General features: G+C 39.7%; 1 protein-coding gene across 2 annotated transcripts in view; it reads right to left on the minus strand.

The window, feature by feature from the left end:
- Positions 1-9975: 9975 nt before the first annotated feature.
- mad1l1 (mitotic arrest deficient 1 like 1) overlaps positions 9976-26451 on the minus strand; it is a 54337-nt gene continuing 37861 nt past the window's right edge. For both annotated transcript variants that reach the window (XM_040145380.1, XM_040145381.1), the window contains exon 18: positions 9976-10768. In XM_040145380.1, the coding sequence (XP_040001314.1) occupies positions 10619-10768 (150 nt within the window). In that variant the 3' untranslated portion in view covers positions 9976-10618. The remainder of the gene's footprint in view (positions 10769-26451) is intronic.

Here is a 26451-nt window from a genome sequence, read left to right on the forward strand (position 1 = left end):
TAACACTGACAGATTTAAGAAAATTAGAGACAAGCAACTACACAGTGTTTGTCGATACAGCGCCGGTGATGTAACCTACTTCTCCGACATTTTCCGGATGTTTTGTGCCAAACAAAAGGTTTGACGAAGTTGGAATTTCAACTGTCAGCAGCTTAAGCATCAGCAAATCTGAAATCTAGGCTACCTTTACTTACAAAAAGGGATCTTAACTTAGCCCCCCCCCACACACACACACACAACCACATGTACACACCGCCATTTTCTACATCGTTACACCATCCAATTTCATTCAGAGGTATTTAATGAAAAGCTTTATTGTGCATGAGGCGGGTAAGTGCATTACTCTGAAACACAGCAGCAATGCAACACAAGGCAGCAAACTTGACTCTTTCGCTTTTCATGCACATTTTATAATATTGTCTGACACTGTGGTTACGAAAGGAGGATGAAAATCCTAAATGAATCTCACAACAACACAACTGCTTATCCGACTGCTGGCTGTTTTATATAAACATGGCTGGTTATGTCACACCCAGTGGTGGACAAGTACATGTACTCCTGTGCTGTACTTAGAAGGGAACTCCACTGATTTTACACATCGAGACGAGTTTATTTGTCATGAGGAATACTACTCAGCCTGTGAAAACAGTTGTACACTGTCCTCTGTGGTTCTAGAGGAGCAAAAATCACTCCGTTGACAAAACCTGGCCGTCTTGTTTGGGCTTGGGAACTACGTATTGTGAGCACAAAGCCTGGGTTACAAACTGGGGGTGTGGAATTTGAAAAATTCAGGTGTTTAAAAGGCAGGTAAAGTCCAATATGAAAACACAATCAAGTTACATTCTGGGAGAAGTAGTACCCAGTTGGACTAGAAGTCTTATATTTCAGTTTTGAAGTAAAGTTCATTTTGAAATAAAATATTGCTGTTCTCAGCTAAATATCTCGAATATGCCTACTTTCATGGAACCTGCTTACATTCTAGACATTACCTAAAATCTTTAAAGGTATAGTTTGACATTTAGGAAAATACATTTATTCGCTTTCTTGATGACAGTTAGATGAGAAGATTGGTACCACTCTCACATCTGAGTTCAGTAAGGTGCTAGAGCCGGGAGGCAACTAGCGCAGCTTACCATAAAGAGTGCAAGCCGGGTGAAACAACTTACTTTTGACACTGTACTTAAATTCAAATTTGAGGTCCTTGAGTAGTTAGGTTGAGCCAGTTGAGGACCAAGTTATAGCAAAAATTGTCTTTAAAAGATTGGACTTTTGCTGACTGAGCTGTTCAACAGTTAATAAAGAAACTAAAACTAGTTCCACCTCGAGCAGCTGCAGCAGTAAAATGTATTACAACTTAATACTGCAGTAATAATAATCCAGCAATATATAATGTATACATAACACTATGAAATGGGCTATTCTGAAAAACTTTCACTTTTGAAAGTTCATTTACTTTTCGCTTCAAATATGTATCAGTTTTACTCAGGTATAAATTCTAATGCAGAAGTTTTACTTGTATGAGTATTTTTACATCGTTGTATTATTACTTTGACTTTTGTGCAGGATCCGAATACACCGAGTGCAGGACTGGGTATGACTTTGTGCACGTGCATATGCTTACTCATGCAAATGCTCAGTACAGACAGAATGGGGACCTGCTTGTAAAGAACACTGCTCCTTAGTGCACCTTTAAGATGCCGACATTGGGGTGGTATTAAATTTTCTCATCTGGCATCAAGAAAGCAAATAAGCATGTTTCTCACAACGTCTTTTCATTTATGAAAATTCTTGTCACTCACTAGAGGAGCAAGCAACTCTTCAACTGCTCTAAAAACGGGAATTTCATTAACTCGTTAACTCCAATGTTGATTTTCTAATAAGATTTATTACGGTGTAGAGATTTTGTACACTCTCTTTTGCGGCACAGTCAAGTGCACACAGAACTACAGTACAATAAGCCTGGATTAGGGGCTTATCTTTCCAGGTGGAATAACCCTTAAATTCATAACGGCAGTGCAATTCATGTGCAGGAGCACTATCCAATTCCATCACTAACTGACTGACTGAAAATTGCAACTTCAGTACAGCACTGGCGAGGTTCATTACTCCTTATCTTTAAACTGCTGCGGTACAATATACAGTCTATGCTTAGGGGCCTGACAGTGAGCGGCTTCTATCAAGACGGTGTGAAGAGAATATGTCCGAACAGGATCTTTTCATTATCCTTCCATCTCCTATCTGTCCTGTGTGATTTTAACCCACGGCAATTGAGTTTTGTATGTCTCCATGGTTACATCATCTGTCTCCACAGTCTCATTTTGCTCCCTTTGTGACACCTCAGATCTCTCGCTCAATCTCAAACTCACACAGATAGACAGACAGACAGGACGCTGTGTAGTTGCAGGCACTCTGGTTTTTGTGCAAACTTAGACATTAATAGATGCAGGGAAAGCGAGAAAGACTTTTTATACGGAGACATTAAAAGAATTTAATTTAAAACTTTGAGATCTGATCTTTGTTGTTGAACTTTTAAAAGTATATGATATTTACAGAAATGCACATAATGCAATGCTGAGGCGGGGCGGCTTATTAAAGAGCACTCCTGGACAGCAGAATGAAAGACTTCAGTCCTGTACCCGGTGCGGCAGTTGAAAAGGGCAGCCAAACAACTTTTGGTATTACTGCTGCTGCAGGAGAACCTACATTAAGTCGAGTTTTGAAGCACTGCAGTTGAAAGCTGCCCTTTCTAGATGTGGTCTTATCAAAGCAGTGTTGTGGAGAGCAAAAGAAGGAGCCTCCAGCTTTTCCTGACGACTACTTGGAACACAAGTAGTTGTCAGGCTTGTCACAGCCAGCACTGCAGTGACCAAAATATCTTTTTATGTATGTGTGCTGCCCATCTTCCCCCGTCACTCTATAGCTGTCCACACTGACGCCTGCCAGAGCACAAAAAGAGGCCTCCCTAGGCACAACCAATAACCCCCTCCTTCATTCTCCACATGGCATTTACAGTGACGCCTACGGCAGGGATGGAGGGCAGCAGAGATATGAGGACAGAAAGAAGAAAAAATAGAAAGGAGCAGGAAACGGAATTAAGAATAAGGGGCTAAGGAAGATAAAAGAGAAAAGAAAGACAGGGTTCTTTGCTCATTTTCAGAGTTTTGATTTCTTTCAGAGCCCTGGGGGTCGTCTTTGTGAAATAACCTTCTTTTAAAAATGGGAATTAGACTCGCTGTCTCTCTCAAAGATCGTGGCCTAATGTGGGCCAGCCTGTAGAAGGAGGCGGCTTGATAGAGCATGATGATAAGAGTAATAATGGGAAACATTCTCACCAGTGTATTAATAGATATTAAAATCAACCCGCTAAAGGGAGGGCCTTGCTTCTCACTGCAACTTACACACACACACACACACACACACACACACACACAGACACACACAAATGATAGGCCAAGCAGCATTAATAATGTACAGTGTAAGTGAGAGAACACTGTGGAAAGGTCGAGGCTGGCTGAGAGGCGAACAACACGACTTATGAGTTAGTAGGTCAGCGGTTACACTGGCCATCTTCTCTTTGACTGGAGGAACATCTCTAACCTGCTCCTGTTTAAATATCTTATGAGGCCAATCATCCAGGAGATCTCGTTACAGAGCAGTAACATTTCCAGTCTAAATTCTTTTTAAACACAAGACGGGTTTAGATTAATTCATTAGATTTAGCTTCAAAACAAGGTAACCAGCTGAACAACTAGTGCCGGAGAGCTGGAGATTATTGAAAACACTGCTTTCATTAAGAGAGTGCAAGAGGTCTGTGTGTGAAAAAAAATGCAGAAAGACAAGGGACAGAATGTGAGCCATCCAGAAAATGATGCCTAAAAAGACAAATGAATTAGCAGAGAAAGAGATGTAGAGGAGAGACAAATATTTTGTCATTTAGCCTTCTTCAAACTATCTCGCCTTTCTAAATTACCACACAAGGTGACACTGAACTAGCTCAAAATACACACACACACACACACACACACACACACACACACACACACACACACACACACACACACACACACACACACACACACACACACACACACACACACCCCCAGACTGAAGGAGGCTAAGACGAGAGATCAAGGCAGTGTAAATTAAAAGTGCTCTAATTAGCGAAACTGTCACTCTCCTGCCCTGGCAGCCATATTTGGAGTCCGTCTGGAGACCTGCCTGCCTACCTGCACATTTCCAACGGCCCTCTGAACAGCCATATATACTGTATGAGGGTGAGGATTAGTGGCTGTTGAGAATTACACTTGCCAGACGTTAAGCACTGCAACAGCTCCAAAATATAATAATGAATGGATAGTGTGTGTTATTGAAGCTGCTCTTTCGAGGTCCATCATCAGAGATATAAATTTTGCCCTGTTACAGCTCCATCCAAATTTGCTCTCTTGGTCTGGCACCAATTCTGAGTGCATTATTGCACCATTAGACTTGGCCAATTGTTATGCCAGAGAATGATAATGAGGTAGTCCCTGTTAATGGCCGAAAATATCCAAAATTTCAAATGAATAAATCTTAAAATGTATAAGATATAAAAGTGCTCGTTTTGTCCTTTTTAAAGGACATTACTGTGGCTTTAGCATGTTTTGGCTCATAAACAACCAATCTCAATATTAAGCAAAAAGTGTGCTGCTTTAACACTATAACATCTTTCTTAATATTTTCTCAAGTATATTTTATTTGAAGAAAAACGAGACAAGTCCAACAAGATTTCCCAGCTTCCAGGGAAACTCTGATATCATTCCATGCCAGGAAAGCATGAAAATCGACTTGCAGAAACTCGAAATGTGGTTGAGTTTGGTAATCCATCACAACCAACAGTTCCTTACCTTTAGGTTTCGTCAGTTAGGAGTTATGTTATTGTCGTAAGGTAGGGACACAGAGTGTTTTGAAAACTCTGCCTATTGGTGCATCCAAGCACACTAACACTGAAAACTGACATTTCAGTGTTGGCCGCGGAACAGCATCTTAGTTTATTCAAAAAAATAAAAAAAACAATAAGTATCTACATTATATGTGTTGCTTGTTGTAATTTGTATTTACTTTTAACATTTACTTACTAACATATTAAATCTTGGCTACAGAAAGTTTTCAAAGGCGGCATTAAAGTGTTAATGTAAGGGATTACCTATGTGAAGTTCAATGTCTGCAAATTTACTGGACTGCAAACTGAGGAATGCTGGAGTACAATGGATGCCTGGAAGGTAGAAAATCAATTTAGTTCGGAAAATGGAAGCAAAGGTTTAAAGTATATACAATGTGTATGTCACATCAGTGAGTGGGTTAGGCAAGTGGTTCACCAACCTTGGGGTTGAGACACCCTTAGGGGCCCTGGGATACATCTGAGAGGTCATGAGATGATTTAAGGGATAAGAAAGAAGATAACAGATTTGCAAAAAAACAGGTCATATAGCAAAGAGTTTTCACTACAGTGCCACCATTACTGTATGTGCACATGAATGCCTTCATACACTTCTGTTACACATACCTTTCTCAGTGAGTACAGTTATCAGCTGCTTCTGCTCTAAGGGGAACCCAAGGGATAAAAAAAAAAAAAAAAAAAACCTTAAATCTGAACTAAAGCATGACAGCTGCTCTGTCTCTCCGTTGGGACTTTAGAGAAGGAGAGAGCAGGAGACTGGAGGAAGACATGGGAGTAAGACTCACATCAGAGAAAACGATACTGAGCTTCCCGTTCAAGTGGAAACAGGCAGGTGGAGAGTTTAGTGAGGAAGGTAGAAACATGAAGAAAACAGGGATGAGAGATGAAAGAAAAAAGTGACAGGTCCTCTTCCCTCCTCTCTTGCTGTCCCATAAGCCCCTCTAGTTTCCTGCTGTGACTGTCCTCTGTAGTGGGGATGTCTTTTCTCAGCAGGCCTCAATTACTAATATTTCTCTGTGGTGAAAGCAAAAGCTGAAAAATGAAGTTGAAATGCCACTCCTATACTTTAATAAATTAAACATGCATGAGAATTGCTTTTAAAGATTTAGTGCTGCCTTGAAATGATTTCTGCTGCATATTTTTAAGACACACCTTTCAAACTGGATTGTTCACTGCTTGATGAGGATTGGTGTGTTTTTGAATGTGTGAAATCTGATGTATGCTGTAGAGTTATGAGGCTTAGCTTTGGCATTTTCAACCTCACTCTACCACCTCATTTATAGTTAATGAGATATCAGGGGGTGTACTAATTGTTTTCGACTGAGAGATGATGGGCTGATGAAATAAAGATAAAGGAATGAATAAAAGAGTGGAAAGAAGCAGGGGAGAGCAGAGAGGATGAGGGGCAGAAAGAAAATAGGGGTTTAATAGGTTGTGAAAGACAAAAATGGAAATAACATGGATGAAAACTGAATGTAAAAAGTCTTACTACTTTTTCTCTATAGGCCGAACTCACATGTATAACATTACAACAACAGAAGCATATCAAGAGGATCGCCATAGAGTTGCTTCTTTTCTGTTATCAATAGACATATTTCCAGACTGTAACATTGCATGTATAACCCGTTGTGGAACTAACAAACACTCTTCATCATGTACAGAAAATCTTTTTATTTCATTACTCGTGCGTCAGTTAATTCTCACTGGTGACGGTGCTGGAGCTAACCATGGGTTAAAATTGAGTACAAGCAAAAAATGTTAGAAAATGAAAGTCAATTTAAACACAGCCTCTTTCTGCCTGCAGTAAGTGGCCATTGTGTGAGCACAATAACACACAGTGGAGTCCTGATGGTCTTGCTGGGTTAAAGAAGAATAAAACTAAAAAGAAGAATAAAAATAAAAAGAATAATTTGCTTCCTCTACAGAGGGTGTGCTGGACAGATTCAGAAGTTACTCTCAAGGAGGTCAGAATGGCTTGCCAACGTCTGCCAACGTCTCCCCTGACTGAACGTCTCACTGTCCCACTCCATGACCTCTTGGAACTCTTCTTACATCTGAGTTTTCACTTCGGTAACAGCAGCAGCCTCTGCTTTTCTGGCATCATGATACTTGTCTTCTCAGGAGCCCCGTGGGCTAACTGAGACCAAAAAAACCACCCTCTTCAGTTGGACAGCTTCCTTCAGCCCTGGTATCCGCCAGAACGTTATTGGGTTGCCACCAGTACAGACAACAAGAGTGTTCTGTACTTGTCCGTCCTCCAGCCACTTTCACCCTTGGCGACTCCAGAAGAGTCCAAAAGAAAGACTCTATCTAAAAAATTTGGTTACAGAGCAGCAGCTGTGTGTTGAGGTGGCCCAGCTATATGTAGTTAGTAACAGTGGAGAAAAAGAGGTGACATTCCATATCTAAGAGACGGTTTTTGAGGCTAGGGCTCAACATAAAGGTGCCCTGCCATCCAACTGGCAATCCACTAGAGTTACGCACATGTGCAGCTTTGTGGGCGTTTGCCCCATGCTACTTTTTCCGGTTGATCCTGACCAGCGCACAGGCCCAGACACCAGACACTAGCCTACACGTTCTGCTCCCATGGAACCCTTGGTATCCTAGTCTGGGCAGATAGAGATCTCTGAATCACACTTTTAATCAGCAAAGAGACAGAAAACAGCGCTGTGTTTATAAAAAAAAAAAAAAAAAAAATTGACAGGGCCGCATTGGTGGGGGCGTGTTGCTCCAGGTATTGGTGGGACAATAAAATGCGATCCACAAAGTCCAGTTTGGTTAACAGACGCAATAATCTGAAGGCAAATCAGAAATCGAAAGACTTCAGAGTGGTTTATAAAAACATGAACACTTTTCATACTCTGGAAGGCAATCACAGCAGCAATTATTTATCTTTCATAGCCACAATCGACAGATAAACTTCAGAAATACGGCGTTCATGTTCATACATTCAATCTACCAGGAATGTACATTTGCACATTTGTGATTGGCCAAAGCAGTGCTTTGCCGGATGACGTTGTGTTGCATTGTGGGCAAAGCTGAGCTAGATTGAACTTTTTTGCCGGAGGACCAGACTTTTTTTTTTTTTTTTTGCTGAGGCCCTCTGCATCAGCGCCCCCACTGCGTCAACAGAGTTACCTCCTTTGGTCCGACGCCGATCAGGCCCATGGATACAGACCCGGCCACCAGTCGCTTACCTGTAAAATCCTCTTCCGGGAGACCCCAGATCACCATGTTCTTTCATAAAGACACAGAGATCTATGTTCCACAGAGATCTATGAATTGTGTTTAGCTTGCCTGCTCACCTGGGACTAACAGCCTTTGGAGAGCTTACCGGCGCTTTTACAGCTGACAACACAGCAGCCATGATCACAGGGGCATGCAAGAACAAGGCGGTGAGAATTGACAACTTATTTGGCTCATTAAATCTTCCAGTTTCTCGCCAGCCGGGATATGGTCCCGCCATGTTTGGAGGTACAGTGGGTCAGTTACTACAGTTAAATGTTGCAAAATTAATATTCATTGAAGTCAAGTCGGTTTTTCAACAGTCACAGTCGGACATATGCTTTATTGATTACCATTTGCATTCCCACTTTAAAAACAGGAAAAGAGGATACAGTAAATTTATGGGATGGGGATTATAAAGCCAAAGTGTATCTCACACTGCTGAAGGAGCACACTTTATGCGACACTACTGTATATTTTTGCACAGCTTATGTGAAACCCTGTAAGTTATGACCTCTAGGTGAGAGCTGCCAGGTGTGCAGAAAAAAAGAGAAAAAAAGAAGAAGAAAAAAAAACAAGGACAGTATGTGGCATGTACTGTACAGGAGAGTTTTTCTCATGAGACATATGGCTGCACCAGCTGGAGTTCTTCTATTGTTGCTGTGACTAGTGACTTTATTCTCGGTTCACTTCCTTTCGTTTCTCAGTTTTACTGGATTGCTCCCTTGCTTCCCTCATCACCCCATGTTTATTTCTCCCATTGCTCTTTATTGCTGCCAAGAAATTTCCCTTGACTTGTCTCATGTTTGTACTCATGCAAATACACACAGGCACGACCATTAACTAAACTCAAAACAGGAATAATTCAGAGTTCTTCAAAATAAAATTCATATCCAAAGACTTATTTCTGTGCTATAAATGCATTTTCAGTGAATTTCAAAGACTTTCAACAAATGTTTAAATTTCAAGCATTAAAGCATCCCTGGTGTTTTACACATATATCTGCTTTCTTTCCTGTTCCTACTTCATGACACACCACTGCCAGTTAACATTTATTAACAGATGAGCAGTGGGGGAAAAAAAAGTGTATACTGTATAAAACCCTGCGATTAAAAAAAAAAAAAAAAACAAGATTCTCTGATAGGGATGTCACTTTTTCCATAAAAAAAAAAAAATTTAAAAAATCAAGGTTTAAAAATGCAAACTGGGGCATCCAGTGGCCTAATGGTTAGGGCGCAAACCACATAACCACACCCGGCCACGGTTCGATTCCCGACTGGAGGGCCTTTGTTGCATGTCATACTCCCCCCTCTCTCTGCCCCTGTGTCCTGTCTTTCTCTCTTTCTCACTGTAAAGCAATTGCTTTTTTGAAAAGCAGCAAAAAGCCTTATCATCCTTGTGATTTTTCCATCTACGATGCTCAAAATTATTCCACAAATTACTTCTGAAATGGTTTTGTGTGATGGTTACTTGTTCATTTTTCTCCATTGTGCTTTAAAGAGAACAAAAACAGACTAGACAAACAATAGCAATAGACAAACACTATCCGTCTGAGTACATGGCAACGCCTGTTGCACTTACACACTGTGAACTTTGAAATTTGGTGAGACTACTACAGATAAAATATTTTCCAAAATTCAAGCAGGTAGTGTGAATTTTGAATGTGGTTGAGGAAGTCAAGGTTGGCTCGTATCTCTGTATTTTCCTCTAAAATGTTTGACTTACTTCCTTACTACTGCCTCTAACTTCCAATTTTGATATATCCTAAGACATGAATGAGAAAAATTAACAAAAATGGTATCAGAATCCACTGATCCTGTATTCAAACGGATTTCTTTAATATAGTCTTTGGATTGGCTTAGACTAGTTTTAGCCACAAAACATGTGCGAAATCTTTTATTAGAGGACACAAAAGGCAGAATAAAAAGAGTCAACAAAGATTCAGCCTTGTTTTCGGCCAAGCAAAACACATGGACTGCAGATCCAGAGAACCACACAAATGTTTTTTCTGCTCCACAGAGTGTGTAGTACACCTGGTGGAGAGTGTATGTTAAACTCCCACTAAAAAAACATGCTCCACATCCAAATATCAGTGGCTTTTGTGAGTAATTTTCATGGAAACTTTGCCCTGTTAAGAAAAAAATGTTTTTTTTTTAAAGATTCATTGATGAAATATTCAGCGTACAAATAGGGATACCAAGTTGCTTTCTTAGCCTTTTGAATGCAAAATGGAAGTATTCCACCGAAGAAGGTATTCATCCTCCACAACACAACACTGACTGCACTGTTCATATGTCAGAGCTGTTGAGAAATGCTGAGACATTTCAAACGCTTTGTGAATATCTTATGAGTCACAAAAAAGCAAGGATGAGAGCCAAAAATTATAGAAATTTAAAATCCAAACTAATCCCGATCTTAGATTTTACAGCCCTGTGTCTGAGATGGTGTAAGATTACTTCAGATAGTGGTTTGTCTGCTGAAGAGGTCGAGGGTCACGGCAGAGAGGAATGCTGGGATGCTCTTCTGGTGATGCAGATGAAGGGCCACCATCTCTCCCAGAGTTTTGGAGAACTCTGTCTCCATGAGCTGCATGCTTCCATTGGAGCCCTGCACGAGCACACACACACACACACACACACACACACACACACACACACACACACACACACACACACAAACATAAACACACAGACATCAAAAAACAATACCCAATATCAAACAATAAGACCTGGGTTTTCCGTCTCCAGAGAGAAACTTTCAAAGTGAAGCAAGATCACTAAAAGGTGTTATTGTCTACTGGGGATTGTGAAGTGTGTGTGTGTGTGTGTGTATGTATGTGTGTGTGCATTCACAGCAGGGTGAAGGTGTCTAAATCTGTGTGGATTAATTAAAAGGAATGAGGAGCAGCTTGGGGCGATGGAGTGAAGGAGAAAGGGATGAGGGAAACGAGGGATAAAGTAATTAAAGCATTGCAGGGAGGTAGCGAGGAGCAGAGTCCCATGACATGCTGGGAAGATATTGAGACGTCTAAGAAATGTCCTCTGTCACCGTGTGTAAGAAACACAAATCATTATTTGACAGGTATCATGAGAAGGCTTATAAAACAGAGAGTGAAGGGACGAGGCTTAGAAAAGAAAGACTAAAGAAAAGAAAGACTAAAGACCAGAAGACAAAGAGAATGAATGGGAGAAGATGAACAGAGAAAGATTCAATACTGCACTGCATTATTTATCACATGAACACTTAATTACTGAAGCTCCAACTCGGTAAACGTTCACCCAAAGAGTGTGATTAGGAGCTAAATAACTTTTTTTTAAAATGACTTTAAAAACTACTTTTACTCAGCATTATTATTTGAAAATTGAACAGACTTTATCAAAAAGAAATTGAAAAGTAGTGTAGTTGTTGGTATATTATATTTTTTTCTGATAAAAATTAAAAAAAAAAAAAAAAAGTAGATCCAACTTAATAAACCAATCATTGTGTTTACTCACACACAACAAGCGTTAGTGAACTCGGATGTTCGCACAATCTCTGATGGGTGAGAGGAGAGGATAACTGAGCTAATGACATTGGCTAGCTGACCGTACAATGCTAAACGGAGGCTAAATGCAGCGTGGCTCGCTGTTTCGATGTTTGTTCTTCAGGAATTTGTACAGAAATGCACTGGCATTAGTTTAAATTCAAAGCTGAATAGAAGCTAGCAAGCTGCAAAGGAACGGTATACGATTGAATGAGTTTTAGCAGAGAAGGTTTTGTGTTCAACTGCAATTCAGAAGATTCCATCTGATTCATCTGGTAGAATTTGGATTAAATAACAGCTTAATTGATTTGTTCTGCTTTAAGGACGCCAACTTACTAAATCCACTTTTTTTTAAAACAAAGTGTTAATTTGAACTTCAATTACATCACTTTTCTTCAAACTTGCCAACAAGTCAGGTAACCTTAGTGGCAGTCTTTCCTTTTTCTTTTTTTTTTAAAATATTCTTTGGTAGTTTGTTTCTTTTATTAGTGTACAGTCAAGAGGCTGGAAACGGGAAATTAGGGAGAGGGCGCGGATGACATGCACTAAAGGTCTCCAGCTGGATTCGTTGCAGTTAAGTGGTAAGCGTCTTAGACAACTAGGCCACCGTGACAACCTACTGGAGTTGTATTTGAGATTAAATGTGTAGTTCAGTCTTTAATTGGGTTTTTATCAAAAATGTATCAAACATAAAATAATTTTCATTGAAAAAAAAGTTGCTTCCACTGGTTTATATGTATGAATAGATGCTGAGATGGTAAAATAAAATCTTATGAGTCTGACATTATTTTTTGGGGGAATTTTTTTGTATTTTTTGTTGTTTTTGTTGTTTTTAATTCAGTCCCATAGTTCAAAGCATCTCCTATCATCTGTTTCCTCAGTTGGAGTATGAGCAGTGAGCCTTTAGAGACTTTCATCTCTTGGCATATTTCAATAGCACTTAATGGACCAACTCTGACTGAGTCATGAGAAGTCATCCTCCGGGCACTATGGGTATCTGTACAACTTTAACCGTGGCGAACAACACACATTAAGCACCGAGAACCCAGACACATTAAGATGTCTTATACCGTGGTCTGTAAAATATTTTATACTAGGACATCTCACAACAACACAGTTTTGGTCTTGTTTTCATTAAAAATTAATCTTTACTGCACTGGCCCGGACACTGAAGGGAGGCAAACCAAAGGCTCTAATCACACCATCTTTCTCGTGACTACTTTCCATCTAACTGAGTCGTTCTGTGGCTGCATTTCCCTGACACTCCCTGGTGTTTTCTTTCTCTGAAAGCTATGCCATATCCTCGGGCTGCTGTTCTCTTCACAGACGCACACACAAACACACTTGTGCACACGGCTCTGGAAACTGCTGGGGCTCTGGGAACATGGAACACATACATCAAAGAAAAACACTGCAACCAGTTACCATGGAGATCTCAGTGTCTGAAACACCTTCTGCCAAAGTTTTTTTCGTCACAACAGACTGTGTGTACAAGTGGGCGCGTGTGTGAGACACGGCGGACAAGTTGATGGAGGCCTGTGGGAGCGGAGGACTCCCACAGTCAGTCGGACAGGAAAACCAAGATAACAGCCATATTGTCTGGAGAAACATTAGTGCCCCCACATAACATTTGGATTTCAAGTGGCCAAATGTGCTTGCAGACACACACACACACACACACACACACACACGGGTGGCTGAGCAAAGGTTATACAGATTTACATAGATTACAAAAGGTTATAGACACAGAACTGAAGCTCCGGTGCTCTGGGTCTGAGACAGAGGAGTGTTAGGGTAACGTGGAGACGCGATGAGAGAGAGAAATGAAGTGAAACAGGAGGAGACAGGAGAGAAGAGGGAGAATCCACTGATGCCATTAGATTCCCCATCTTGACTCAATACTGTTCAGACAGCTTGGTTCAGCAACACCAGGATAAATCCTTACATTTAAAGTCACTGAAGGCTTTCTAGTAAATTAAGATTTAAATTAGGAGTAAGTGCTTTAATTATTTATATGTACTTAATTAGTTGTTGGTGCATAAAAAACAAGTAGCCTTAACTCCTGGCTGAGGCCTTGAATGTATTAAACTATAGCTGCAGGGTTGAAATAATTGTTAATTTACTGTGAGACTACAGCCATGCTAGTGGCTCTGCGAGGCCGTTCTCAGGCACAGCAGCGCCTCGAGCTGAACGCTAACGTGCGAGCTAACATACACTGACAATGCCATGACACCATTACTGTGACTGAGACACTAACATCTGCTAATTAGCCATAAACACAAAGATAAACACAGCTGAGGCTGATGGGAATGTAAGCAGAGGTGGGAGCAGAAGTAAAGCAGAGGTGGTTGTGTGCACAAAAACCTTTGTAGGATAGGTACTGGATACAAATGTCGATGAAATGATGAAATGAAGAGATACCACACAGCGGAATCAGACCTTCCTTAAAGTCATTTCCACCAAGGCGAGTCTTCCTCTCTCAGAGGCACCGAGAGCGGTACACATTATACCAGAATAACCAATGTCAGCATAACAATCTAATCATCTGGTGACACTTGATGTGCAAAGCCTTCACACCAACATCCCACACAGTGAAGGTTGTGACTCAGCTTATCATTTACCTTTCTGGTTCTTATAAACAGAATTTTTTGTTTCTTTCAAATGTTTAATTTAATTTCGTTAAGTCTGGAGGTACTGACAATTGCAGTAAAATGGTATTAAATTACAGTTTTTTTTGTTTGTTTTTAAACCACACACAAAGGTCTTTTTGAATATAAAAATATAGATTTGAATGTCTGTAGGGATTCTTTTGGACAACATGTGCATTTTTCTGTATGTGTGTGCTCAAGTACTCATACTTGTATCAGTGATTGAAGCTGTCACAACCTTGTCGCTTTAATGACCTTTTCATTGAGAATAATATGAGATATGCCCTGATGTGACAGTGCTGGAATACTGCTCTTTTCAGGTTTACAGGTACACTTACAGTTTAGACAAGAATCCTTAGCCATCTGCACTTCTTGTGTCGAAGGAAATTTCCACCACTCGAGTTTATCTGTGATGATACGCGTAATGATTCTGTCATTTTCCTTTTCACAGAATCTTCTTTCCCTCTCTACCTGCTGCATCCAGCCGGTTTTACATTGCAGGTCAGAGTCCACAACAATAGTGACTGTCATGTCAGGGAAGTTTGAGGTTACTAAAAGAATGTTTTCTCCCGTCCAGCTCTTAACATAATCGCATAATCTACATTCTGCCAGTTATTCAGGGGAAGAAAACACAGTTACACCAACAAATATTTTTTTAAAACAGCATATCACAGGTAAATGTTCTGTGATACAGTGTATGACCAGCGTAGAAATAAAGAAGCTAGTGTTTTGTAAGGTTTAGTTTGTTTATGGATGATCCTTCTTAAATCAAGAGTTGATTGTGCTGGTACACTCTAGGCAAACTACACATATATGATTTTTTTCCTAACTGATTGAAAGTGAATTTGCAAATATCAGCACATAATTTGATCTAATGAATTAATTAGTGAAAGTAGCATGATTTGTCTGGTAATGTTGGTAATCTGGTAATGGCCCATACTTGGATTCCTTACATGACTGAAAATTTAGCTGTATTCATACTGGCTAATCTGCCTAATGAAGTACTTGGCAGTAATATGCGATTCTGTTCACGTATGGTAAAACAGATGGAGTGGTTGAGTCATTTCTACTTGTTACTACCATTAAGGCCTGAGTTACTTATAATTTGTGATTAAAATTGAATATTATATATTATTTGAAGGTTCTTCTAAAAAGTGCAGTAACAGAGGAAAAAGTCGGATGTTGAAAGATGGTTAAAAGAGAAGCATATTTTAAACAAGGGGCCACACGTTCAGCAAGACTTGTTAAATTTATTCTTAAATTCTGTGCGGGGAAAAAATTCAAAAGATGTCAATAAAAGGTCAGGGGAGGTTTTCTGAAATCAGCTTTATTCAAATACTGACCTTATCAATGGTTATTTGCATATTCACACTTCCCTATAACATGTTTTAAACAATATCTGACCTTTATTAAAACAAGGTTCTATTTACATTGGAAAAAAAACTGGATTTCCTTCATTCAGCAGCTGCGGTGAAATGTAGGGGAAAACATGCTAGGTGAGGATAAGGTTACCACCAATTTCACCAGCTCCTTCTACAGGATGACACCAACCTCATTCCGCATAAAAACAGACAGACATGGAAAAAACCTTGCCTTTGTTTCCAGAATCCGGGGTAGGAATCCAACAAGACAAACTTGCACACAAAATGTAAGAAGGACAGACCTCAACAATAGAGGAGGAGTGCTATCCCATTCATCCCCTCTTTTCATTTGTCTATCCAATTAAAGGAAATCGATACTTCTTGGCTTGAGATGCAGGGCGGGGCTTTATAGTGACCTCATCCAACCAAGGAGCTTCATGCTGCCTGAATGACAATCATGCTCCTCTCTCCTAGTGCACACATAGTCCGAGTAAAGGTGCGCACCCACACTCTTAGGTAGATAGACAAAAACACATGAAAGACAAGAAAGCCAAAACAAATGAAAGAGGCCTCTGTTTTCCTGCCAAAGCAAAGATAAGAGGCAGCGCTTCAGCGGGCTGCTTTTTTCCCCGACCTTGAAATAAGCTTTGCCTCTACATTTGGTGTTAGGTGGTTTTTGGCCCAGAGCAGCACGCACGGCACAAAGTTGGGAAGCCCATCTATATGAGTTGGCTCAGGGAGACGGGCTGGTATTTTGGTGAAAATCATACTTTGAAATGGGCCCTGAAAATAGATGTCACCTTGCTGATTATTTGACGATTCTGTTGACAAGTGCAAACTAACAAATTGACAGGAATGTGGAGGAAATACAGATTTATGATGAATTATCACTTATTATTTAAGGATAAGTCTGGTGATATCAGGTCTGGTCAATAAATCCTACTTTTAAGGGCTGCCTGTGTAGCAAAAGCCTGAAATACCTAATTTCTCTTTGCCATAAAGCCCCTATGTTGACCAAAAACTATTAAAAGTGCATCAATGAGCCACACTGTTTAGGATAAACATGGGCACTGTAGTTTATTTTTAGTCAATCCCGCATACACCATCCTAATGCCATAAACACTCGCTACTGTACCAAATCAGCGGCTGAAAATAGTACCCAACTAATTTTCTCCGGTTCACGTAACGTTTTCAAAACTACAGGGCAGAGCTGTTTTAGGCAATTCTATGTATTTCTTGACCTGTTTTTCAAGATTTGTGTCACCAGCAGGAACAAATTGGCTAATGGCTGAGTATTACAGACAGGCTGGGAGACAAATGTACTAATGGAGTACAACCCTAGCCTTATCTTCTTATCTGAAGAACTCTACAACACACAGACGCATTTACAAAAGCACCAAAAACTAAATATATTAACCCAATGCAAATATAGCAAGAATACCAGTAAAGGAGTCTGTACTAAGCTTTAAGATCAGTCATTGTCACCGGTTTTTACACTACTTTTTTACACTGAAAACAGGACAGGCGTGTGTTAAGTCTGTAGCGTCTGATTTGAAGAGTGCCACACCGAAGCACAGTGCCATTACGTACAACATACAACCGACACCAGACTGACGCAAAATAATCACACAAACTTCCACACCCACACACACACCCACACCCACACACAGATCATTACTCAACAATAAAAAAATTATTCTAAAAATTTCTTTTCTACTACTTCACTCTGAAATGCCTAAAGGCAGCTTCACTGTCCTTACGGACCTGTCATGCTGCTTTGCACAGGTCTAACAACTGCACTGTTAAAGCAGAGGCCTCAGACTGTGTGTGCATGTGTGGATTTGACAGATGGCTCTATACTGAGGTGGTGACATGCAGTTCACAGATCAGTTGACCTCTGTCTCCACTCTCCACTGCTAATGAGGAGCCTTTTCTTCTCTGTCTTGCCCTCTCTGTCTTGTTCTCTCCTACCTCTGCTGCATAGATCTTTATTCAATTCACCTCAGTGCAGTGACAGAGATCCACTGGAAAAAAAAGAAAAATTAATTCTCATTTACACCTTTGCCCACCTCTGCTCCCATCAATCCATACACATATTCAGTATTCACACATACACACACACACACAACACACCACACCACCATCCCACCAAGGGCAGAATCAAAAATAATAAATGTGAAACAATTGGTGGGGGTGAGAAAAAACAGAAAGCAAATTAATTGAATAATCGGAAATATGCAGATTAATAGCTTCCAATTTAAATGCAGATTTTGGCATTTTTCTGGAGTCAGGGAGAGGATGTCAGAGAGAGAGGGAGGGAGAAAGGGAAGCACGAAGAAGAGCTTCTGAAAAAAAATAATTAAATCAGCAGCTATTCTATCCATATTTATATTCTAATCAGCTTGTTGTTTACTGTTTTTTAAGTGTTGTTCATGTGTCATTAGCGATAAATAACTAATGACTACATATATCTAACAGAAGATTATTTTGTGAGTGGTACAATAAACACCTTCAGTGAACAACTGTGATCAACCTCCTTTTCACTAGCCTAAATACATAAATTATTGATTTTTTGTAATTGGTAAGAATAAGAAGCTTTTAAAACTTAAGATGTGCCTGGATGAACTCCTTTGTTGTTAATAATTTCCTGAGCATTTCTGAGCATTTCCTCAAAGCTAGAGGAAACTCAAAATTTGTGCTTTTGTAATTAAATGGGTGTTGGTGGTGGCCTAAGCTCCCAGAAATAGGATGTAAATGTTAATAACTGTTAAAACCAACTACTTCCCTCTTGGTTTTAACTGTAATTTTATCATACTTATTTATTTATTTATCATTTACAGTTGTGAATCAGTTTGTCGCAGAGAGGACAACTCCAAACATGCAATCCTGCTCTGTCCCGGGTGTCACCTTTGATGTTTGCCGGAGAATGGCAGTGTGCTGATCGCTGTGTAGTATTAAACAAAGCCTGGAGTATTACAGAGGAAGCTTAGATATGCTTTCCAGTGTGCATTTCAGATAGGAATTAAAAACAAAACAAAATGGGCAAGTAAACAAGATTTAGTTGTTGGAATTTTGAGGAGCTGAGCAACAGATGAGTCTTTCCAAATTAACTGTGAATTGGAAGTGAAACTGTGTTTGTTACCTAGACGTACAGTACTCACTGTAACAGATGTAGCAATGACCAGACGTGTAATGCTGCTAGAAGGTATCACCAAACTAATGCATCCCTCTCTTTGCCTCTCACACACAAACACACACACTCACACACACACACACACACACACACACACACACTCAAGTTATTGTTCAGACCTTGTTCGGTCATTTATCCATGATATTTTTGTTTGTAACAGATAAACTTGTCCTAGATCTTTGGTGTACTGATGCTGTATCAACATTTAGCTCTAGGGAAATTAATGATATTTATTTATTGAACTTACTGAACTTATTTACTCATTGCTGGGTTGAGCGTGTTAAGGTTGCCCTTGTATTTTTGGTTCAGGTTATTAAAAGCTTCTCTGGTTCATTTATACAGTTTATGGCAATGGAAATTGATTAACTTCACAGTGTGAACCATGATGCAGGTTAGGTCTAAAATTAATCATATTTATATTGAAAGCACAATTTGAAAGAGTGCAATTTAAAAATAGCAAGAGCCACAATTTTAATTATAACTTCACATTAATAATGATGTCTTAATAAGATTGCATTAGTGGGAGCACACTAATTAGACAACAGCTAATAGTGTCATTTGTAGTACGGTCAGTCCACAGAATTAACTTTAATTTGCTAAAGCTGTTACGGGGACAATTTTCATTATAGCCGACGAAGTTGAAGATCATAGATAAAATGTTGTTTACAGCTTGTTAAATTTGAGAAACTTTTTCCTATTGAAGACTGGACAAGTTTATATGTAATTTAAAAAAAAATTGAAAAAAAAAATCCTAGAAGGATTTAAACAATCAACAACAAGCAACCTGCTTCACTTTATCTGATTTTATCCAGTAGAGCTAAATTTGAGATTATGCTTAGTAAAACTGTCATTTAATAACAATTTAAACCGTAACCCTTGCATTTTTTCCAATACTGGTAAGAAAAAAATGCAATTAGAAATTTTCCTCAAATCGTCCAGCCCTGAATCACGGGTCTCGCGATTATTTGCATAATATAAAATGTCCCACTTTAATTTGAATGTAACAAAACATAAAAACACCCTACCATCCTCATTTTCACATTTCTGTGTACCCAACTAATTTTGTGTGTCTGAAATGAAACTTTTATAGTTTTAGACACCTGTCTGTCTGTCTGTCTGTCTGTCTGTCTGTCTGTCTGTGTCAAAGTGATGTTTTTTTGGTTGATGGGGTTAGGTGGCATTTTACAAGTCTTGGTACCAAACACCATTATGACCTAGGAGGAAGGTCATAATAAAAGATTACAATTTCTATTGTCGAGCAACAACACAGAGAATATTTACAGCATAAAACATTCCAGCTAATGTGATACTGAGGTGTATGCTTAGCACTTCACTTATCTGGCCTTACTGAGGAGAAATGAAGCCGAAACTTCAAAATAAATACACATAAAAACAGTTTTTTAAAAAAAATTATAATCGATTTTCAGTATAATCACGATTGTTATTTGAATGATCCATTATCAATTATCAAAATCCCATGTACATGTATGTCTGTGCTAAATGTTATGTTCATGCAGAGGCTGTGGGTTGTTTTAAGTGGTTTAGTTAGGGCTGCATTATGTACAAAATGTCTACTTTGTGGAAACTGAGTTATTACAAAGTGAATAAAAGGTTTTTTTAAGTTAAAAAGTAACATACATGTGAGCTGGCTATATGACCCGCCTTAAGTAACGATAACGTCTCATAAACTGTTATGAGAATAGCTACAGTCTCTGTGGACAGTCGTGACTCGGGGTGGTTAGCTGACTGTATCTCATAGTCAATCGAGAGAGGGACAGACTGTAAAAAGACTCTGCACACTGATCTGAGCTCTGTTGCTGTTTGTTATAGAGATATTATCTCTTACCACAAGATGTGAGGCCTTGGAAGTCAAGTGAACGGTGCCTGGATTCTGCTTCATTCAGGCTGCTAACACTAACTAACCAGCTGTCTGCAGGTATCAGACTGATGTCTTGTCAACACAGTCAACTGTGCAGATGAATTAGTGAGCAGACTTACAGTTTCTGCCCTTACTGTGCTCAAAGTGATCATTAAAGTGGATGTGCTGTACTTAGTTGAAGCATCTGCTACTAACGTGCATAATGATGACGCCCTTCAAAGTGGTGCAGTGTTTTATTGTTCTTGCTCAACTGTTTTGCTCATGAAGGCCTAAAAATTTATATGGATGTATCATGTTTTAGTCTATTTGCGTTTGCAGAGGTAAATAAATCCTTGGTCAACAGCTTTATAACTCGGAAATGTGTTTACAGTTAAGCCCATAATGTGCAATTTACAGAATTTTATGTTCAAGGAAACAACAGTGTTGCTCACCCGTTAAATTCCCAGGATAAATTTCGAGAAGCTTTCTGCGCAACATTGGCGTTTATCTGATGTAACTGCATCATCAAGAATCAAATCAAATCGGATTGAATCAAAATGTATCAATTCTGGACTCTGCGAATTGATTCAAGAAATCAGTGCTGATATCCAGCCCTATTCATCAGTACACAACCCAAGCAAAACCATGAAATCATGCGCATATGTAAGCCCACCATTATATGCCAGTCAAACCAATCTAAAGTTGATCTTACGTTATTGTGAAAACTCACAAGGTTGCTAAAATTCAAGGGACTGATTGGGCTAAGTGATAAATAAAGTTATGAAGACAACAGCAATGTGTGACCCACTGTGGGTCTGCGACAGAGCTGGAGCGGCCTTCTCCTGCTCAGGAATATTCATGACCTCAGGTTCAGGACGTACACTATGTGTGGTTCTGATGTATCATCATGTATCTATGGAGACAGCAGACATATGTTCCCAACATTGACCAGAGGAGCAGGGTATGCCAACAAGTGCATGCACACAGTCGTGCATGCACACACACACACACACACACACACACACATACACAGCCTGAGGGCAAGCAGGACAGGAAACCGTCAGGAGAAATCAGAGTCAACATTGTCTTCTTTCACTGGGATTTTAACTCCAAATTTTCTCTCTGAAGGTTTAAGTACATAAAGTCACATCCACTGTAAATGCAGCTAATTTATTCTCTCTTATATTCCCATCAGTCTTTGTGTTTACTGTTTATTAGTGTTTTGCTCATGTTTATCTTCATAGCTATCAGCAATACATCAGTGAGTGTTTTGTTTCGGTCAGTGAGCAAAGCGATTTCAGTCCCAGCAAGCCTTCTTTCTTTTCCCAAAATATTTCAAACACCCACTCATCTATCCTTTTTAGTTTCATATTCATTTTATTGCTCTCAACTCTGACTTAAACAAATGAACAAGAGCTCATGCATGCGCACACACACAAAGAAATTTAGTATGACTAAAAACAGTGTACAAGAGGAATGCAAGACCTAATGGATCTTACTGTTATCTCAGTAATAATGCAAGATCTATTTTGCAGAGGGAATTATGTGAGATATATATAGAGTAAACACAAACTTTCATCCACAAACTCCCAAACAATAGCTCAGCAATATCTTAATTTTTTTTATTTATAACTGCATTGTTCTTTTGTCTGCATCATGACCTTGTTTGATCAGACTCAGCTAAAAATAGGTATACTTCAGTGCTCTAGCAAGCGAATTACCTTCCCAGAATGAGTAAAGTTGGCACAGTATTCATGAATGAAGTCTGATAACCTACATGAGGTAAATAAAAGCAGCAGTAAGCCAGGCATGTTTAATGAAAATTGAGGGGGATATTCATTAAAGTGGTACTGTAAGTCTCTTGATGTATCCATCATGCCAATGTTAGTCCTAATGAAGGGGTTCTAACTTAACATTTGTCCTCCAACAGACAAAGTATCGTGCAAGATATCCTTCCCAATTTTCTTTTTAAAGTTATGATTTAATTTGATTTTAGATTCCTTATGCAAATGAAAAGTTAGATAGTTTTTTTCATTGTTTTTCAGACAGTTCATTGTTTGGCATCTTCTTATCGTTAAGTTAAATTTACACTATGCAGGATTTGTCAGTTGCTTTTTGTAAACACACCATTCATAGCTAGCCGCTCCTCCCCAGGTCAAAGAGCGAGAGCGAGAGCGAGAGAGAGAGAGAGAGAGAGAGAAAAAGAGAGAGAGAGAGCAGCAGTGGTCAAGCAAGCAAGAGAGTGAGTGTTGGGAGTAAGCAGTGTTAGCGAGAACAAAGCAGTAAATTGGAGAAATAAAATATTATTTTCTGATTGTTTTAATGGCAGTTACATTCTATAGCACAAATGCCCACAACTCCGCACAACCCTGTGGAGAGGTGCCATGTTGCCGATTTTGTGTGTATGCAGCCAAAGCGCATGCTTCTTCCTGTCTGCTGTCGCCCCTTTGATATGAGTGTATGCGTGTGTGCAGCCTTTCCCTCGGTCAAACAGACGCACAGACCTGCGGCTCTTTATACATCCATGAATCAGAATGAGTGTAGAGTAGGGAGACGGAGACAGCAATGTAACCTGGATGCTATGTGTTTTTAGAGTCCCGCCGTCACACCCTGCGCACTGTTATTGGCTGGGGGATACACACCCACTGCCCAAAGGCTGCAGAAACGTCCTACATGCAGCTAAATAAGAAGAAAATAAGAAGATACAGGCAGAGGGCAGGGTCTCTGCAGATAAATACAAGATGGATATGATAAATGGATATGATAAATGCTCTTAATGTTACCAGTTGGAGCTTTGTTGATGATACTGCACCTGTTGCTGCTGTTTGGATACACATGTATGGTTACAGGCACGAGATAGAAAAAGCAAAATGTTGCAACACCTCCGATTATAAATAAAACGGTTCTCTAACTGTCCTCGTTTTTAAAATCAGCTGTATCGATATTTTTACACCCTACTGAGTGCTGTCAATAGTGTTTTTGTGGGAAATGAATGTGCTGTGACTGGTATCCTCTTTAAAATGAGCTCTCTCATTCCACTTTACTCTAAAATCAATCAAAGACAACAGCAACAACACCACCTTTATCTGTCCTTATCATTTTAAGTTGCTTACACACCGCCTGCTACAAATAACACTCCAACACTCAAGTGACATTAAATCTGATTGGCTGGACAAAGAGCAAGGCAAAGATAACAGGTTTAACACTGGGTGAGAAAGAGTGACACCAGAAACCTTTCTGGCTACTGGCCCAGCTGGCTCCTGACTGCTCCCGACACTCAAGTCTTTTTGGCCCTGTAGCTTCTAGCAACCCTGACAGTTCAGCTGTGCTTCAAAGTTATTTTAAAATTAAGCTATAACAGACAAATGACTAAACCATTCAAGCAGTGATGGCTTACAATCTGTCTTACACACACATACACACACGCTCAAAGGCAAACACAGATTTGTGTTGCGTTAATCATTCCCAAGTGGCTGATAAAACAGAGGCAGGTCATTAAGACTCGACAGTGTTCATAAACTGTACTTTATTAACTGTCCTCTTCTTTCTCCAACTCCCACACACAGACACAAATTATTTTACTTTTTCAAAAGGCATGTCATTGCTTCTTTAACCATTGCCCTTTTTTAACACTCTGCTCCATCTACGCGTCACCGACCCTCTACCATTTCTCTATACATTCTTTCCTTTCCCTCCATCTCTCTCTCTCTGGTGAGAGGGCTGACAGTTAATTGGGAGTATACTTTAATGAGCTGGCCCTGAGATTCTATCTTCTCCTTTCATTAGGAAGGGAAGACAGGGAAACTAGTGTCAAGAAAGTGAAGGAAGAGTGAGAGAGTGCAAAGGAGGGAAGGAAAGGAAAGAAGAAAAGTGAGTAAGACGAAAAGTGAGTTGATCAAGAAAATGTTGAACTTTTTACTTACTGCTTTGGAGAGCACAGCTCTGTGCGTGTGTTTGTTTATTTGTTAATGAGCTAATCAATAGCAGAGGTGTGTATGCCCTGCAGTGGAGCTGCTTTGGGAGATTACTTACGGAGACACACAACTTGAAAGATTTGTTGGTCTACAATATTCTTCTCTTGTTTATTTAACTGGTCTCACTCAACTGAAGTTGCTCAGGTAAAAATTAAAACAATACAAACAACAAAGGTCAATTCTGTTTCATTTGAACTACTGCATGTCTCTGGCCAGCATCACCGTATGAAGAAAATAAAATACTATTTTTTAATATCTTAGAGGGAATTTAAAGAAAACAAGACTAGGTCAAAACGTAGTTTATGGCTTGACCACATAAGGTCAATGTGCGCAATAGAGGGCGTAGTTGAAAAGTGCTGCAGCTGGGTATATGCTGCTGTAAATGACTAATTTCAATGGAAATTAGCTAGCGCCTGCTGGAAAAGTCGCTAAATGTCGCTCGATGACATAATACACTAATTAGCATATTCATGATGCCATTGTGTCGTATTTGCATTCTGCCTTGTGTCAACTGGTTTCAGCCCTTTATCTGTTTGCTTTTCTCCTACTGTCTGTGCTCATATACAGTCATTTATTACATCCGAATTTCCCAACAAACCTGTTCTCATTTACGTGTTTTTCTGTTTCTGTTGTCAGACAACAGAACAAGTATGAAAAAGTGACTGAAACAGGCCCCTTACATGTTAACCAGCAGTCACTTAAAACCCATTTCCCAGCCTCTGCTCTGTGCTGCTAAAATCCTGATTTTATAACTGAGATGTCATCTGACAAAATCACCACACACATAAGTTAAAGACAACGGCTGTGCTGTGATTTCAGCTATATTTACTTGTAAAATGATCACTCGGAGAGAAAGTTAGAAGCTCATTCACATCTCTTCAATTGCCGTGCCGTCAATTGAATGAGACGCATAGAGAGTCGCGCCTGCTGAGGGAAAGCCTGCACTTGCGGAGGGAAAGCCTTGCAGTTGTTGGGCAATACTGGCAAATCTCATCTACGGAAAGATGCTAAGGTTTGTCCAAAAAGTTGCCAGATTGTTATCGCTATGTGCTTTTTTTTGGAAAAAAGTCAGTAAAGGGGTCTGAAAAGTCTGTAAATCTAGCGAGAAAGGTGCTAAGTTCAAAACACTGTCTATAAAGGCCCCCCTGGTGATGTATTAGAAACTGTTGGCACAAATTTATTTTGAAAGAGCAACAGCCAATGGGGAAATTGCAACACTCAGCCAGCCGCCCAGCTGACCAATGGTGTAATTTCATCATTCAGTCACGTGGCATTCCACTGACCAATGGTGTAACTATCACTCAGCTAGTTGGTCAGTCAGCAACAGACATCCGCGTTCATAGGGCTGGTCCCGCTTTTGCTGTTCCAGCCAAAAAAAAAAAAAAAAAACTGTACACAAGGTCTCTATCCTTGTAATGTCAAACTGGCTTTTTGGAGTTTGTGTTTTCCTGAACTTCTCAATGGGCAAATGTTCATATTGTAAAATGCAAGCCATGCCTCCCTCTCCTTTAAAAACTTCTAGAAGAAAAATGTTCAAATAACTCACTTGCTAACACAACTAAGGTGTTTATCTTGCTGATTAGCAGAGCCTCATAAATACCTAATCACTGATGCTAATCAGCATTATCACCTAGGGGGTGAGCTAAAAATATAAATTACACACATCTCAACTTAATACCCAAAAACATTTTCTGCATACTTTCCCTATCAAAATAGTTCTGGTATCACAGCCA

Source organism: Xiphias gladius, chromosome 15, assembly GCF_016859285.1.
Source record: "Xiphias gladius isolate SHS-SW01 ecotype Sanya breed wild chromosome 15, ASM1685928v1, whole genome shotgun sequence".
NCBI classification, from domain to species: domain Eukaryota; kingdom Metazoa; phylum Chordata; class Actinopteri; order Istiophoriformes; family Xiphiidae; genus Xiphias; species Xiphias gladius.